This window comes from Salvia splendens, chromosome 18 (genome assembly GCF_004379255.2).
Source record: "Salvia splendens isolate huo1 chromosome 18, SspV2, whole genome shotgun sequence".
Classification (NCBI taxonomy): Eukaryota; Viridiplantae; Streptophyta; class Magnoliopsida; order Lamiales; family Lamiaceae; genus Salvia; species Salvia splendens.
This window is the reverse complement of record NC_056049.1, coordinates 9,206,949-9,226,278: the sequence shown is the minus strand read 5'-3', so window position 1 is coordinate 9,226,278 and position 19,330 is coordinate 9,206,949. Positions and strand designations below refer to the sequence as shown.

At 37.0% G+C, this 19,330-nt stretch overlaps 1 protein-coding gene and 1 pseudogene across 2 annotated transcripts; both read right to left on the bottom strand.

Annotated features, from left to right (window-relative positions):
- Positions 1-1,349: 1,349 nt before the first annotated feature.
- LOC121775787 lies at positions 1,350-4,775 on the bottom strand (annotated as a pseudogene).
- Positions 4,776-14,351: 9,576 nt separating this feature from the next.
- Positions 14,352-16,066, bottom strand: LOC121776219 (26S proteasome non-ATPase regulatory subunit 12 homolog A-like). 2 transcript variants are annotated; one of them, XR_006045262.1, is made up of 3 exons: positions 15,173-16,066; positions 14,955-15,097; positions 14,352-14,809 (listed from the first exon to the last, which is right to left on the bottom strand). XR_006045262.1 is itself a non-coding variant. In XM_042173380.1 (3 exons), exons 1-3 carry the CDS (start codon positions 15,862-15,864, stop codon positions 15,068-15,070), a joined length of 294 nt encoding a protein of 97 aa, XP_042029314.1. In that variant the 5' UTR covers positions 15,865-16,066; the 3' UTR covers positions 14,355-15,067. The 2 variants fall into 2 exon arrangements, 1 of the variants encoding a protein (XP_042029314.1); XM_042173380.1 differs by having other exon boundaries at positions 14,355-15,097; positions 15,173-15,226; positions 15,655-16,066.
- Between the last annotated feature and the right edge of the window lie 3,264 nt (positions 16,067-19,330).

Below are 19,330 nucleotides of genomic sequence, written 5' to 3'. Positions count from 1 at the left end.
GATATATACCTTTACATGAAACAATAAAATAGTAAAATTATATTTATATTTCATATTCTCTTGGTCCAATAAAAATAAGAACTTTGAGCACAACATTTTGGAGTATTAAATGCCCAGCGACAAATGAAGCTCCCACTTCAACGATTTATTATCTATACATTATTTTGGTTCTATTTACAATGATAATGTGATCACTTTATTAACATAATCGAAATAAAGTAATGAAACATACGTATCTATATGAGAAATTTTATGTTAATTTCTATTCATAAATATCATTTGTAATCATTGTATTCGTTTAATTCGCGTTTAACTATATTCTATAAAATTCATATATTTTGAATTTTATGTAGTTTATAAAATTAATAATATCAATAACAATTTGTGATTTACTCCTATTAGCATAAAATGAATATGTAGAAAAAATGATAAGGGGGATTAACAGAGAGAGGGATACTCCAAAATGATGCTTAGATAATACTCCATTCGTCCCACAATAATTGCCACGCTTTTTCATTTCGGTCTGTCCCACAATAATTGTCGTACTTCATTTTTACTATAAATGGTAAGTAGGTCTCACATTCCACTAACTCACTTCAGTCACATTTTATTATAAAATCAATATTAAAAAGTGGATCTCACAATCCCATAAATTTTTCTTACCAACTTTTCTTTACATTTCTTAAAACTCGTGCCCATAATAAGAGTGACAATTATTATGGGACGGAGGGAGTACTTCCTCTATTTTAATTAAGTTGAGATATTTTTCTAAGCATAGAGATTAAATGAGTAAAATGAAAATAAAATAAAATATAAGATACGAAAAAGTAAAAGAGATACGGGAGTAGAAAGTTTATAAAATAAAAATGATTAGATGTTTTTTTTTATTTTTAGAAAAAGAAAAAGATAAAGTATAAGATGTTTTGATTTTTTTCCTAAAGTATGAGAGGGACTATCACATTAACCAACTCATCATAGCATCTTCATCAGCAGCAATGTACAGCTACACTCCCACAAATGCACAAGAAAATGCAGCAGATCCATCGTCAAGAAGATACAGAGGCGGGCGGAGATCCGCGACCCATTCAAGGTGGCCCGAGTCTGGCTCGGCACATTCGACAAGGCGGAGGACGCCGCCCGGGCCTACGACAAGGCGGCACTCCATTGAAAACGTCAGGCTCATCCACGCAGAGCGGACGCTGCCTGAACCAATTGTTCACAGCCGGCCTCAGTAATCGGAGGGCAGCCAGAGCAGCGGTGATGGAGCTGAGTTTTCTTCGGATTACCTCGTTTTGTTTTAGTAGAACAAAAGAGAAGTTACTGAATTGATTTAAGGGAAGCAACAATAATTTCCTAAAACATACGAGCTGTAAGATCTTGAATTTTCAGAATGAAACATCAATGGTTTTAGTGATATTAAATGAACCTGCGAAGTTAAGCATACAAGTAACATGCTTCGATTCAAAACAATGAATGAATCGATTGAAAACTAGAAGGATTAAATGTCAAAAGCCGAATAAAAGGGATGATGTATCACAGCTCAAAATCCTACCTTCCACAGATTAATTTGTGTAGCCATTTTTCCTATCATATAGTTTCAGAATATGCAACTTGTTCAACTTTTCAAACTCAGCGCAGCTTTGTGGACCATTGTCTCCTTGTGAATTTGGTGGCAGCTCTTCTCCACGAGGTCGAGTAGCTTCTCCAAGTTCAATGACCACAAGTTCAAGATATCGTTGCTGTCCTTAGCTGCTTGGAAACAGATCAGGCCTAGAGGTCTGTCGATCTTTGGTACTAGTGCTTTCGAGACGACCATGTCTGAGAGATGTTTCTCGGTTTCCTGTGGTATATAGAGAATTTAGTGAACTGAGGTGAGGTGATACGCAGATAGTTATGAATAATAAATATCATGGAGTAAGCTGCTATTCCGCAACAGTATTGGAACATGATAGAGCCAGAAATAATAGAATATCCAGAATCACTAAGAAGATAATGATAAACAACCAAACATTAGAACCCAATACTCTCTTACTAATGAGGATAATGTTTGTTCAAAATATAACCACAGACCGGAAGGGCAGAATTGTGTTAAGATTTCATTTGCAGAAGCAAAGCAAACTAAACTAGAATAGAAATTTTTTAGCTTGTTAAATTAGCTTATCGTATCTCGAACATACTTGCACAAGTAATAGCTTAATAATCATAACACTGGGTGGCCATCAAACAATATCTAACGATCTTTCATAAATATAATGCAGAATGACCTGGACAGTGAGGCATAATAGATCTGCAAGTCTCTTCAAGGTTATCCGTGAATAGTACTTAGAGACGACAAGGATGTTCTGCAAGGAATACCAATTCACTGTTACATGCACACATATAATAAATATATCTAAACCAATATAATCAACAGAAGATTAACATCATTAGAGGAAACAGTGAATGTACATCACAATGTATAAGGAACTGGTTTATAGAAGCAGTACATGTTCTATTACTCTTGAGTTTCAAATCCTCAGCTGCCTTTTCACCCAAAGAACCACCAAGCATGTCCTTTTCATTTGCAAACTCATTTTCGAATGTGCCCCAGAGAGCCGTCCATTGAATAACCTCCATGGTAACCAGTTGTTTCAACAGAAACCTATCAGTAAGGATAGACTTATATCATAACCAAAAAGGTATAAAAGGTGGTAGGAAAAACCATGCTCACTATAAATAGCTAACCTGAAATGAAGAATTTCTGACAGGTTCTTATCCTCCAGGGTTGAGTTAAGAAGGCTAGATTGCATAAGATCATGAGGAGACAATACCAAATACCAGCATATTTTTCTAAGAACCTGCAGGAAATAAGAATAAAAGTTAGCAACAGATAACAGACACCAGACAGGTCACAAGACATTTATAATTACTACAGATGATAATTCAAACTTTCAAAGCAATCAAAAGTGAAAAAACACTCTGGAAAACAAAAGATCATACCGGTATCCACTGGGCTGAGTCTTCTTTAACAGAGGGGATCTTATATATTGACTTGTAACATCGGCTTATTTCGAGGTAATCATTGTTGTGAGAGTAATACCTTGAAATGTTGGAAGTCAATCAGATTATACTTAGAGTATATATATGAGAAAGATGGATTCACTCCTTGGAGGAGGACGGGAAGAAGAGTAAGAGACTATAAACTTTGGAGGCAGCAAGTAATAAATATTGTTCCAAGCCCAAAAGCATCCATGCATTCACCAAAATCCAACACTGGGAGTGAAGTATGATTTTTAATGGCTATAGCCTGCAACGAACCATGCATGCTACCTCCCTTTGGCTATATCTTTATGTGTATGACTATGCATATCTCATGAGACCTTACGCACGAATTATGTGAGGGCATAAGTAGCATGTTCACTAGAACACCCCACTGATAACAAAATGGTGGATCCTTGTAGGAATCAAAAGAAGAAATGGTGGATACCTAATCATTAACTGGTAGTAGATCCGCTTCAACTCCAACAGAGACGGGATATCAGCAGGAGCCTCTTCAACAATGCTTTCACCTTCTTTTGTTTTTTTCTTTTCTTTTGATGGGTCAACCTAAAAAACTCTAGGACTTATCTTTCTTGCGAGTATTTGAGCACGGACGTAGTCTTGGCGGTCCAAACATAAACAGACCTATGGAATGCAAAAGAGAGACACCCTTCACCATCAGCCAAATACAAAATTGAGAAAGAACACCCACCATAGATGGAGAAAAACGAAAAAATAACTTACTTGCTCAAGTATGAAAGCTATTTTTTCAGTTTTTTCCATGGCTCCAAATGTTTCTACCTGGCAAAAAAAATCTGTTAGATAACTGCTGAAGAAGTTAACAAAACCTAGTGCATAAGAGAAAACAACTCACCGCAACTTCTTGCATTAAATCTGCAGCCTCAGCTATATGTCCTTGTTCTTCCTTAATCTTAGCAAGTTTCTTAATGAGGCGAGCTCTCTCTATCTCAACGTAAATCTGTCAGCAAATTACGCAATACATTAGACATCCATGTCCTCAAAATAGAGATAAATTTGAAAGGATATCTGGACATTAACCAACTTCCCAGCCGATACACTATTGAGTGTCTTAATAAGCTCAATTTTAGTATTAATATCTGGAGTCTGATCAATATATTGCATTGCTTGTTGAACCATGGCTTGTACAGCCTGCATCAGCCAAACAGAACAAACTTCAGGCAGCAGAAAAGCTCCCAGAAACATCACTTATCAAGTCATCTACGAGTTCAAAAGGGCTGATAAAACTCTCACACGCAAGCAACTGTTTTCAATTTCGTATTACTAAATGCTAAACACAAAATATAAGTCCACAAAATGAACAAAATCGGCATTTGTATGATTTCATCTTAGCTCAAACCAAATGAATCTAGAAACAAAAAAAGGAAAAATTAAAATGTGTGAAAAATAAGGGAACCTGTTTCAACTGTCCACGGCGCTTGGAAATGAGCAGAATCTGCTCGTTGAGTGTCTGCCAAGCGCCGGCTTCGTAGCACAGCTGCAGAATATCGGTGGCGGCCTTCCGTGTGGCGGCGACGTCGCCAACTTGCCTCATTTGCTTCTCTACATTCAGCAGCGACTCAATTTTCGCCTCCAAACTGCCACCTCCATCAGCCTACAACATCGAGCCAATGATTATCCGAAATTGCACCACAAGATCAAAAATTGGGTGGAAAAACTGAATTGAAAGAATCTGATTGTAATCAGGTTGTTGGAATGGCCGAAAGAGCAGCTCAACATTTGGAAGAAATGACCTTTGGAGGGTGAGATGTCACTAGCCGTTGGAAGATATGTTGAGGAGGTTAGTTGGTTAGAAGCAATGTTTTAAAAACCGGACCGGACCGGCCGGTTCGACCGGTTCGCGTTGATCCGGTCCGGTTAGCACTATAAAACCAGTTACATGTTCAACCGCCATGAACCGCTGAAACCGGCCGGTCGGACCGGTCTGGCCGGGAACCGGAAACCGGTTCAAATGCTTTTCAAAATTTTATTCTAAAATTTAGGCCTTGATAGGGGTCGAACTCAAGACCTCTCGGTGAACTTACCAACAATTCTACCACTACACCACAAGGACTTCTTGGTAGTAATATGAACATAAATTATTTTTATATGTTAAACACGAAATATTTTATCTATATAAACTAATAATTCGTGTTTAATACGTATATATGTATATTAAGAATATGTGATTAATTATATTAAAAGTTTACTACTATTTGATTATATACTAGGAGTATTTACTAAATATATGTTTTTAATTTATGTTTATTCATATATCTTTGTGTATAATATTATTTTGCCGCATTACTTTTTGAAAATAATACTATGAACTTATTTATTTTTATACATAAATATTAAATTTTTTATTTACAATAACTTACTACTAGTATAATTTATATATTTAATTATATTTGTTGATAAAAAATTAATAAAATTCTATCATTCACTAAAAATATATTCTTTTTAATTTTATATTCTTTTAAGATAATTCATTTTAATTTTATATATTCTTTTAAGAAATTGTTAATTTTAATATATTTCTTATATTTTAATTATACTTTTACAATCACTAATGTTTTATAATATAGGAGTTTATAATTATACATAGAGTTTAATACTAGTTTTTAATATTGTGTATTATAATTTATTATTGTATTTAAACTTAACGTCATTAAATATTCTAATATACTAGTACAAGACTTGTTTTCTATAATAATACTATTAAATATATAATACTATAATATTTATTGATAAAACATTTGATTAAATTTTATTATTTACTACTAAATATATATATATATATAAACAATATTCCGGTTCAACCAATGGTTCGACCAGTGAACCGGTTGAACCAGTGAACCAGTAATGACGCCTGTTCACTTGCCGGTCCGATTTTTAAAACATTGGTTAGAAGTGAGCAGGGGAATAAGCGCAAGCCTTAGTTGTTTTTAGCTAGAGTATAAATAGAGAGTGCAGATTGGTGTAACAAATCTTAGTCAAAAATGAAATAAAAATTCTCTCTTTTAATATCCTCTTCTCTGTTTGTATGTGCTAGTGGTATTGTTTGGTATTGTTTGATTTTTCCGTTCATCTATGTTTGATTTCTCAGTTTCTACATGGTATCAGTAGACATTTTGTGATTCCGCTTCGCTTTCTCTGTTCTTTCTCAAGATGAATCGTCCTCCCCTAGGTCATCGCGGTGGTGGGCCGGTTGTTCCGGTTGAAGATAACACCAGTCCGTATTATCTTCATGCGAGTGATAATCCGAGCCTCCAGCTCGTTTCTCAGTTGTTGATCGGTTCCAAATACATCAATTGGAGCATATCTGTAATTACAGCCCCGATTGCTAAGAACAAACTCTCGTTTGTGAATGGAACACTGTCGCGACCTCAGATTGATGATCTTCTATTTCCTTATAGGCTCAGATGCAATAGTATGGTGATTTCCTGGCTTCGTAATTCAGTATCTCCTCAGATCTGCTCGAGTATAATGTATATTGATGATGCTGATGAGCTTTGGTTGGATTTACGCGATCGCTTTTCTCAGATCGACTCAGCTCGATCCTATCAGCTTAAGTAGCAGCTCATGTTCCTCACACAAGGTCATTCCGATGTGAATACCTATTTCACAAATCTCAGAATTGTTTGGGATGAGTTTAAACACTCACAGCCTATTGCTTGGTACACTTGCACTACCTGCCGTTGTGATAGCACTTCGAGGTGGCATAAACATCAAGAGGATGATTGCATAATGCCGTTTCTTATTGGTCTGAATCCTTTTTTTCTTAGATCAGGTCTAGTATTTTGTCTACAGTTCATTTGCCTTCTCTCTCAAAGGTCTTCTCCATGGAGGTTCAAGAGGAGAGGCAAAAGAGTATTGAAGGGAATTTACCATCTTCTACTGCTGTTACTTCAAGTGAACAACCCTATGCTAATGCAGCCTCAGTGAATTTTGGTCGAGGCAAACTATTGTGTTCTCATTGTGGCAGAACAAACCACATTGTGGATAGATGTTTTTCCTTGCACGGTTTCCCTCAGAGTTTTGGCAGAGGTCGGGGGAAGCCTCCGTCTAAGGATTTCATTCCCTCAAAATCAGTTAACTATGTGGATGATTGTGTGATTGATGGCACTGATAAGCTAATCTCTCCAGCTCCACCTATTGTCAAGCCTTTATCAGATCAGTGTCAACAGCTGATATCTCTGTTGCAATCATAGCTTGCTGCCTCCTCTACATCTTCTTCACCTACACAATCTGTTCCTCCTTCAGCTGCACATATAAGCTCACCATCTACCTCCACTCAAATTCCCTTCACTGGTACAACTCTATTTTTTCCATTTGTTGCTTCCATTTCCTCTTCCACTCTTTTGCGGTTACTTGATACAGGTGCTACTCATCATGTGTGTTGTGATATTAATCTTTTTACCTCATCTTCTCCTGTTGATAATGCCTCTGTAAACTTACCAAATGGAGCTAAAGCCATAGTCACACACATGGGATCAGTTCATCTCACTCCCACAATTACTCTTCACTCTGTGCTTTGTGTCCCTACTTTTGCTTTCAATCTCATATTTGTTAGTTCCCTTACTTCATCCTTATCATATGTTGTCCATTTCACTTATGATTCTCTACACATTCAGGGAGCTTCTCCGGGGACTATGATTGGGAAGGGTAACAGAGTGGGGAACCTCTACATCCTTGATGTTGATTATGATTCTGTTTCAGGTTCTAATCATTCTCCTTGTATTAATTTTGCTGTTTCTGTTGATCTTTGGCATAGAAGACTTGGGCATTTATTCGTCAATAAGCTCAAGTCTATGTCTTCTTTTCTGCCTTTCACAAATAAAACTCACTCAATTTGTGAAATTTGTCCATTAGCTAAACAGAATCATCTTCCTTTCTCTACTTCAGATTCTATAGTAGCTGATATTTTTGATCTTATACATTATGATATATGGGCTCCTTTCTCCCCCTGCACTGCACAGGGTTTCTCATATTTTCTCACCATTGTAGATGACAAATCTAGATTTGTGTGGACCTTTTTGATACAACACAAATCTGATGTTAAGAATGTGTTGACTCAATTTTTCAACACCATTCATACTCAATTCTCAAAGAAAATCAAAGCTATAAGATCTGATAATGGCCCTGAATTTCACCTTCCTCTTCTATACTCTTCATTTGGTACAGTTATACAACATTCTTGTGTGGAAACACCACAACAAAATGCTCGGGTAGAAAGGAAACACCAGCATCTGTTAAATGTAGGGAGAAGCTTATTATTTCAGTCTCACTTACCTAGTACCTTTTGGGGTGACTGTATCCTTGCAGCTTCTTACCTCATTAATAGAATACCATCTTCTGTATTACCAGATAACATCTCTCCTTTCCAAGCCCTCTTCCAAAAATCACCATCCTACTCCCATCTCAAAGCCTTTGGCATCCTATGCTATGCTTCCACTCTAAGTCGTCACAGAGATAAGTTTTCACCTAGAGCTTCTAGGTGTGTTTTTCTGGGATATCCATCAGGGTATAAGGGGTACAAACTTCTTGAGATTGATTCTATGCAAGAAATCATTACAAGACATGGTGTGTTTCATGAAGACACATGTCCCTTTGATCACTTATCTCCTTCTGCCTTTCCCATTCCTCTCAACACAGTCTCTTCCACTTCTGATCTGATGCAGAATCCTTCACATTCTGCTTCTGATCCTACACCTTTTTCTCCTGATATTCCATATACTCAGTCTTCACATAATCAACCCACAAATACTCAGCCTCCAAATAATCAGCCCACACGAGCTGGCAGACAAATAAAAACCCCAGCTTACCTTACTGACTACATTTGCAACTCAGTGTCATCCTCCACTCCATATCCCATCTCAGCTTACTTCTCTCTCTCCAAACTTTCTCCATCTCACCTCAAATACATTGTGCTAATGACTGCTATTTTTGAGCCAAAATCTTACACTCAAGCTGCTCAATATCCCGAATGGCAGCAGGCAATACAAGAAGAGCTATCTGCTCTTACTCAGACTAATTTATGGAAGATTCTTCCACTTCCTGAAGGGAAAATTCCCATTGACTGCAAATGGGTGTTTAAGGTGAAATTTAAACCTAATGCTACTATTGAGAGGTACAAAGCTCAGTTAGTGGCTAAGGGATTTACACAGCTTGAGGGCATTGATATTCTTGACACATTCTCACCAGTTGCTAAGCTTACAACAGTCAAGTTCATCCTTGCTTTGGCTGCAATTCATGGTTGGTCTCTGTATCACCTTGACATCAACAATGCCTTCTTATATGGTGATCTCAAAGAGGAAATCTACATGAATATTCCTCCAGGGCTGCTTGTTGAGGAGGGCAATCAAAATGGTCCCAGATTAGTTTGCAAACTGAATAAATCTTTATATGGATTGAAACAAGCCTCAAGACATTGGTATTTGAAGCTTACTGAAGTATTAGCAAAGTTTGGTCTACAACAATCAGCCTCGGATCATTCCTTTTTCTTCAAGAATGAAAATTCAGTTTTCTTTGCAGTTGTTGTGTATGTAGATGATCTAATGGCAGCCACCAACAAGCCTGAATTGATGAAAGACTTCAAAGAGTTTCTAAGTCAGTTCTTCAAGTTCAAAGAATTAGGGCCTCCAAAATATTTTCTTGGGCTAGAGATAGCAAGAAATGAGAAAGGTATTATGGTCTCTCAAAGGAAATATGCAATGGATTTGATAAGAGATGCAGGATTACTTGGCTGTAATCCTTTGTTCCCATGGATCCTTCAAAGCAATTGCAGCAAGAAGCAGGTGATGTTATGGAGGACTCATCCAAGTATGGAAGGCAAATAGGCAGGCTGCTATATCTCTGCATTACTAGACCGAACATTACATTTGCTGTGCACAAGCTCAGTCAGTATGTGCCAAAGCCATGTGTTGAGCATTGGGAAGCAAGTGAGAAGATATTGAAGTATTTGATGGCTACACCAGGTCATGGACTCTTTTACTCTAGTGAAGCTGCCCCAACACTTAGTATTTTTTCTGATGCTGGGCAGCTTGCCCTGATACTCGAAGGTCCATGACCGGCTATTGCTTGTTTCTTGGATCATCTTTGGTGTCTTGGAAAGCTAAGAAGCAACACACCATTTCAAGATCTTCAGGAGAGGCTGAATCCCGAGCAATGGCTCAAGCAACTTGTGAAGTAGTCTGGGCTATTGCATTACTAAAGGACTTTGGAGTTAAAGTAGAAAAGGCAGTCCCTCTCTTCTATGATAACCAAGCTGCGGTGCACATTAGTGTGAATCCAGTGTTCCATGAGCGTACTAAGAATATTGAGATCGATTGTCACACAGTCTGGGAGAAATACTTGGAGGGAACTATCAAGCCGATGCACATTAAAAATGATTTGCAGTTGACAGACATTTTTACAAAACCACTTGGAGTTGCAGCATTTGAAAGAATCTTGAGCAAGATGAATTTTTGTAGTTTGTATGCTTCATCTTGAGGAGGGGTGTTGGAATGGCTGAAAGAGAAACTCAACATTTGGAAGAAATGACCGTTGGAGGGTGAGTTGTCACTAGCCGTTGGAAGATATTTTGAGGCGGTTAGTTGGTTAGAAGTGAGCTGGGGAATAAGCGCAAGCCTTAGTTGTTTTTAGCTAGAGTATAAATAGAGAGTGCAGATTGGTGTAACAAATCTTAGTCAAAAATGAAATAAAAATTCTCCCTTTGAATATCCTCTTCTCTGTTTGTATGTGCTAGTGGTATTGTTTGGTATTGTTCGATTTCTCCGTTCATCTATGTTTGATTTCTCGGTTTCTACACATGTCATGTGACAGGTTACTATTTTGGTGGAAGTGATTCGACTTTGAAATTTGTCGTGCAATCAAACCCTAGAAAGAGAAATTGGGGATATTTGGGATTTCAGAGTGTTGAATTCTTGTTCAAGTGACTACTTACAAAGTTAAATTGTAAGTGATCTAAGGAACCATTAATTTAAAACATAACTAGAGTTCACTATAAGAACAATTACTTTGACCGCGTAAATATTTCTAAGGTATTTTAATTCACTCCTTATTTTTAAATATATATTGTGAACTAAAACGTTCATATAATAAACTAAATCATTTTGATCTAATCGCTCAGATTTACTCTCTAGTTATAAACTTAATATGAATTATACTTTAATCATCTCTATGGCATATATTAAATTTGTTATTTAAGCGTATATGTGGTCTAGCTAAAGAGAAATAATATGATTACTTTGAGAATGAATAATTATTTTTAAATTCCTAAAAATTTTAAACCCAAAATTAAATGCATTAAATCTTTTTTTCTTCATGCATCTAAACATTTTCTATTCTTGTTTAAAATAGTTTTAGTCCTCCAAATAAAACTATAAAAATCCAATCACAAAAGGGGAGCTAGCTCTCTTTATAAATTTTAAAAAAAAGTGTGATTATCATCATTCCTAATATCAAATGATTACCTAAATGAAAATAAAACTGAAAAATATTAGTGCTAACAAGTCATGTAATAAAAATAAAACATAAAAATAATCAACTGCAATGACAAATAAATATAAAAAATTATAAATTGCGACAAAAACAAATGTGAATTAAAGATAAATAATGTATATGAAAATTACCAAAAGTGATATGGTTACTATTCCTAAAATATGATAAGTTAAAAAATAATCTTTCCTTATTCGAACTTTGTAGGTCTTCTTCTATATCTACGTACAGTACTTTCTCCGTCCCTGAAAATTTGTCATATTTTTCTATTTCTATCTGTCCTATAAAATTTGTCACATTTCACCTATTTACCAATTTTGGTAGTAAACCCCACATCCCACTAACTTATTCTCACTCACATTTAATTATAAAATAAAATTGTACTTTAAAGGTAGGATTCACATCCTACTAATTTTTTCAACTACTTGCCGTAATATTCATTAAAACTCGTGCCTGATCAAATTGTGACAAAGTTTAAGAGACGAAGAGAGTGTACCTACATACAAAAACCTCATATCATAACTCAGCTCGTAGAAGAAAAATTAAGAAAAAGGAAAAAGAGAGAATGGCTAACAATCCGAGAAGCGAGAGAAACGACGTCGTGATCGAGCCCATGGAGGTGGCAGCCGCACTTGGAGAGGGATTATTGCTCACTACGTTTCTTTTGAGCGTTACGTCGTCGGATGTCGAGAGAATAATATTTACTTCCTTCGTCCGTCATTAGGAGTCTCATTTCTTGGCGGTACGGGTTTTAAGAAATGTTAAGAAAAGTGGGTGGAAAAAAGTTAGTGGAATAGAGGTCTCACTTGTATATGTTAGTTTTAAATGAAATGTGAGTTGAATGAGTTGGTAGAAGGTGTGACCCTATTACCATATATGATAAAAGTGAACCTGGACTCCTATTTGCAGACGGACTAAAATGAAAAAAACGGGACTCCTATTCGCGAACGGAGGGAGTATAATCCAAGAAAAAGAAGTTGCCACTTATGATACGAAAAGAATAGTACTTACTCCACCTAACAATTTCTCCTAAAATCCTGTGCCACTAAAAAAATAGACATCTTGTCATCTTGGTGGATTGGGGAGAGTATGATTTTATAATAGTTCCAATTTTTACTTAAGAATTCTTATTTTTATATATGTGTAAAGGGTAAGATTGTAATAATAGAACTATCATTTACATATTGAGTATGCAGGCATAATAGTAAAAACTGACAACTATTTTGTTGGGTTATAAACTCATTCCATATTGGATGTTGGAGGGAAATTGGAAGGTGTATATAATTCCGGTCTAATCCAATTAGCTTGAGCCATTTTGGGAGTGATCCAAAAACAATTCCGTGCGAGCTTGAAACAAAGCAAACAATATCAAACCACTGTTCAGTCGATGATCCTAATATACTTTAATATTTTCATTTATATTACTCCATCCGTCCACGAAAAATAGGACACTTTCATTTTCTGCACTCGTTTTGAAAAAATGATAGTACTTCTTAATAAATAGTTAAAGTGGAGAGAGAGAATTATATAGACAAAAGACTTCTTTACATTATTCTCTCTCGTACTTTACTTTCTCTACATTTTAACTATTTATATTATTTTTTAAAAACAAGTGCAAAAAATGAAAGTACCCTATTTTTCGTGGATGGAGGGAGTAGTATAATGTCATCTTTCTGTATGACATTGAATACTCTGCGATTTAAGAAGGATGCAAGAAGGAAAAAAATCAACCAACTCCAACACATAATTTTAATCTCTATATACACATCAAATACTACTACTAATTATCACTTTTTCAATAAATTTAGAAAAACTGCAGCTTAAAGAGATATTGGGCACGTGAAGTTTGACTTTCTTTTTTGTAAATAATTATGGTTTATTTGAATGTCATTAGACATGAATTTAGTTTAATCCACTATGTTTTGTATTGTTGATTTCTTATAGAAAATTTCTATTTAATCTTTTTCCGAGTATTGATTTCTAAGATTCAAAGTTTATCAATAGGTTGGTTCGGCAAAGCTCAAAGTAAAATCTAGAAATAATGACAGTCACAATCTATTGATCGATAACTATTTATAATGTATTTTTAATCTTTAATATGATTAAAACCATCCCTAGCTTTTTCAACTAAGAAAATATCATGATATTGCAATGTTTATAAAATTATATACACTAATAAATGATAAAGAAGTAACTCCATTAGTAATTAAAATGAAAAATATATCCCTTAATGAATTGCTAGGTAGATGCATGGTGCCTTGCCTAACAAACCTAACAAAAGTTATGAAATTTTCGTGAATTATATCTGGGATTATAGATAGATTTAGAAAAACAAAAAGAGTAGGAACTCTATTATTATATTTAGAATTGATTGATTAATCATTTATTTAAAATTAAATAATCAATATGGAATTTAATGTACACTTCCTTAACAAAAATGAATCAATACTTTTGTTTAAATAAATCTACTGTAATATGTTTGGACTGTACATTGGATTGCAATTTTATTTTAAGTAACATACTCATAAAAAGGACGAATCCCATCACTTTATGAGAACGATTATATAATACTACAAGTAGTAATTATTTTTTACTTTAATAAAGTTGTATTCTTCCTCACATACGCACTACAGCAGCCATTTCTTCTTATAATCCAACTTAAAAAAATTATTTACTGCATTGATTTGGGGAGGGCGGGTCAGAGTGATCGAAAAATTTTAGAAGTAGAAAAAAATCACAAAAATAGCTTTTCATTAAGAAGTAATAGCATGAATGAATAATGATACTTCATTCCATTAATCTCGTATAAATATGAAAATAATAACATACTAAGTACATCGTTTACATACTACATCGATTCGAACATTATCTGAAAGAGATGAAAATACGAAGGCGGGATGTCACAGTCACACTAGTGATACTTGAATATTACTAGTATTTTTATTTTTATTTTTATTTTTATTTTTATTTTATTATAATATAATATAATATAATATATTTATTTATTAATATACGAAATAATATTTTATTACTATTATAGAGTATATTAAATCATATTCAATTCCGCCCCATCCATTTCCGGGTTCTTGATCCGCCGATATCGTCCTACAGCTGGTCCTAATCTGTCCTCTGCAGAGATTCTTGATTCTTGGTGTCAAGGACTTGATCGGAACTAAAGGCGCCGCTGAAGATTGTGCATCCTGTTTGGAAGGTGTTGTTTGGAGCTGAGATGTTGCTTGAACCACTCATACTTGCGCCTCTAGAGTCCTTTCTACCCAACGCGACCGGCCACCAACCGGTACGTTTTACATTTTCATGTTACATCTCGTATTTGTTAAATATATAGACATCAAACATGGCCAGACCACAGTAATTTTAGCCCACTTTGAATGCAAGTCATGAGCGGATATACTCACTAGAATTGTGCAGTCCAAATATCCGCACAAGAAACGGTTTGAGGAGAGACTTTTACGAATCTCATCAAATCCACGTACTGAAAATCTGTTGGGGACTCAGGTTTTCTCACTGGTTAAGCCTCCACCGTTGTCCAAAAGAATCCCTGCAAAACACCAATTCATCAAGATTGCTAAGGTCACGTGGCACGTCGCAGTGGGTACCAGATACTTGTGAGTACCTTAACAAAACAGTCTGGATATGGAGGCTGAGAAGCGAGGCTCTTTAGCGACAGCTTTGGTCACGAAAGGACGACATAAAGAGAGAAGGGTGACACAGACACATAGGATAAAATAAGCAATGTTAGATGACACAGACACAGACACATACACATACACATAGGATAAAATAAGTCGTGGTTATAAACTATATACTTAACAGTTCGGGCCAAGATTTATAACCAATAAATGGACGAAATTACCCCTCAAGGCATTGATGCTATTTTCGTTCAGAAAAACTTGAAAATTGTAAAAAATTACTTCGATTGATATTAACTCATAGTTAACGCACCTTAAATAATATTTTCAAAGTTCACGGACCTAAAATAATAGTTTAACAAAGTTCGCATATCATGAAAAATGTTTCCTCTATTTGTAGAGCTTGTGGGCATGTTTGGTCGTAGAATTGTGGGTAGAGATAGCCTCTATACGGGAAGTTGGGAACCTGTTTCAACTGTCCACGGCGCTTGGAAATGAGCAGAATCTGCTGGTTGAGTGTCTGCCAAGCGCCGGCTTCGTAGCACAGCTGCATAATAATATCGGTGGCGGCCTTCCGTGTCCCGGCGACGTCGCCAACTTGCCTCATCTGCTTCTCCACATTGAGCAGCGACTCAATTTTCGCCTCCAAACTACCACCTCCATCAGCCTGCGACATGAATCTCTGAAATTACACCACGAGATATCAACAATTGGGTGGAAACACTGAATTGACAGAAGCTGATTGTAAATCAGGTCATGTGACAGGTTAGCTTTGTGATGGAAGTGATTCGACTTCGAGATTTGTCGTGCAATCAAACCCTAGAAACAGAAATTGGGGATATTTGGGATTTCAGAGGGTTGAATTCTTTTTCATATCACGCCGCGGTACTCCAAATGACGACGTACAGATTTATTTATGCATCTATAATTAATTTCACTTATAATTCCTTTTCTTTAGCTTATTTATTTTGTTACTCTCCCCTATCTTAAATAGTATAAAAATTATTTTCATTTGGTTTGTTCATTGAAAATAAAAAATTTCTAAATTTTCTATTTTAGGGAGAGAATTCCACAATATACTAACATTATTTTCATTTTTTTTTCCTCTTCATCTCTTGTACCTTACCTATTTTTCTTTTCTTCTACCTTACTTTACCAATTGTGCATTAAAACCCATGAGGCCGTACCATTTCAAATGTTCCTTTTTTTCAAAGACGGAGGTAGTATGATTCAATCTCCCAAAATTTATAATCTTAGGCCGAAATTTAATACTCAGTAGACCAAGTTAATCGGCAATCTTGGTTGCACGCCATGCTCTTAGGGTGTCCACAATAGGATGGACATGCCCAAGCCCAAGTCACAAAAACTTGGCCTTGGCCAAGGCCAAGAAAACTTGTCCAGGGCCACAAAAAAATTTGTTCACCCTAATAGTGGACAAACCCAAGCCACAAATCTAAATTTTTTTTTCATTCTTTGTATATATTAATTTAATTAGAATAAAAATTATATGACTATAATAATTATAAAAAAATGCATAATTTAATAAAAAAAATATTAAAACCAAATCTTCGTTGTATTATAGAAAGGGGAAAATTATACAACGAAAATTTTATAAAAACACTAAAAAAACACTGCCATCGCCTACTCGGTGGTGTCATCAGAATCCGCCGCTTCTTCACCAGTTTCGTCGCCGTTGCCGTCGCCGTCGCTGCCGCCCACCGCTCCCGCCGCCGCATTTAAACCCAACTTCGACCTCAACCTTTGTATGAGCTCGTACAATACCCCCTTCCTGATCGGGTCGGTCGCGGACGCGTACAATACACTGTTCTCCTGAAGTTGCTTCATCATCTGCACCTCCAGGTTACTGCTCAACACCAAGGCAGGTGATGGTGATGGGCCTGATGCAGACGCGCCCGCAGCAGAGAGTTGGGAGGTGGCTCTAGCGTCTAGGATTGCGGACTGCTGGCCTTGTGGACGTGGGCGCCTAGAGAGTGTCGAATGGGGCTCCTCCGAAACCTCGTCGTTGAGGTCGAAGGTATGTAAGCCACTACTACTCACCGAGTCTTGTCCGCTTCGCACCAGGAGCACGAGCTCGCACTTCCTCGCAGATGGCCCTGAATTTCAGGCAGTCCTACAGAACGAGGAATTCCTCCCAGTAGCCGAAGCAGCAACACTTTTATGTCGGCTTCGCATCGGCCGCTCTCAGCAGTGCGGAGTTGGTTCTCGTATATGCCTGTGAACCTCTTGACGGCTCTAGTGATCCTGCCAAACTTTTTCCGGATCTGGTCGTGTATACTTGGGGCGCAACCTTGCGGCTTGAATTCGTTGTACACCGCCAGGATGCACTTCCAGAAGCATATGCGGGTTTGATCCGTACCAACTACGGGATCGTTGGTGACCGTGTCCCAGGTCCTGGCAATAGCAACAGACTCCGCCGTTTTGTAGTACGACGCCCCCCGTTGACCGCCGCGGCCGTGGCCGCCGCCTTTCTGCTCACCGTCGCCGCCGCCGCCTCTCCCACCGCCTTCTCTCCCCGTCTCCACATGTCCGGACGTCGGGGTCTCCGGTGTGCCCATCAACTGCTCCCATATAAATCTATCAGATTTAGACAGAGAAGATTGGGTGGATTGGAATTGCTGAGAAGGGGTGTCACGACGCGGATAGTTGATCGCGTCCATGCTGGGCCGGTAGTCACCGAACCCCGATTGGGGACGACCCACGTTCCTCTGCTGATGAGAGGAGGACTGGCCCCGATATTGGGGTTTCTGTTGCCATGGCGGCGGCGATTGCGGACTCCACATCTGGGATGGAGGGAAGGTGCGACTCGATCTCCAGGGTTGGGAAGATGGATAGTTTCCGTATCCCTAGTCTCCATAGCGGGGGGAATCATCATCTCCACCTTGCATTTTGAGACTACAAAAATATAGATAGTGAAAATTAGGGTGTAAAATGTGTGTGATCTGAAAATGTGTAGAATGAGGTATTTATAGAAAAATTTTGAAATATTAAAAAAAATTAAAACTTGGGCGTGCGACGCGGCTCTCGGTCGCTGCAATAGAGCACCGCGGCCCGCGCCCAAGAGCCTCGGCCAGGCCAACTCCCCTCTCCCTCCGCGGCCCTCCTTGTCCATAGCTATAGGGAGCCGCGACCCAGCCACCCTCCTGCCCGGGAGCCGCGGCTCCCTATTGTGGTTACTCTTAATAGACATGCCGAAGAGCCCACGATTCAGGAACTGTTGGTTCTGAAAAATCTCGAACCGAAACTGAACCTTGAACGTATTTTGCAATTATGGTTTCGGTTCCGAACCGACGGTTTTCCTTCAGTTTTTCGCGGTTCAGTTTGGTTTCATGGTTTTTTGTGGTTCCGGTTTGGAACCACACGGAATAGGCGATTCCAAAATTTTGGAACCAGAACCGGCCCACAGTTCCAAAAGTGGAAGTTTCGATTCCAATTAAATCTCACGATTCTGGTTCAGAACTGTAACCGCTCGAACCATAAACCTTGGGCATCTTTAGGTCTTAATTCCCATTTGTTACATAAACCAATGATATTGTACCATTAAAAATTATGAATTTTGGTATAATATTTATATTTTTTAATATAATATACTTTATATATGATATTTAAATTTTAAAAAAAATTATCAACCAATGAGATTGTGATACCAAAATTCATAATTTTTCATTCTCTATAAATAGAGACCATATTTGCTATAGTTATGCCAACAAAAATCACATCTTTCATTTATAGTTATTATAATTTATGTTTCTTTATTTGTTTGTTTTACAAGTTTTAGCTTTTCATTTATCGTGTTTTTTTTATAAATTTTATTGTGCAATTATAAATATTTCATGTATTTAATAGTATAAAAATAAATAAAATGCTCATGGTGTGGTTGAGTGGTCATTGATAAACCCTTAAAAAATTTGTGGTTGGGTTAGATGAATATCGATGGTGTGGATGAGATAGAAAAAAATAAATACTTCCTCCGTTTCTGAAAAGTATGAACATTTGGTTCGACACGAGTTTTAATGTATAATTGGTAAAGTAAGAAAGATATAGATAGAAAAAGTGTTTTAAGTATTGTTAGTGGAGAATGATTAGAGAGAACATAGTTTCCAAAATTAGAATATTAATACTTT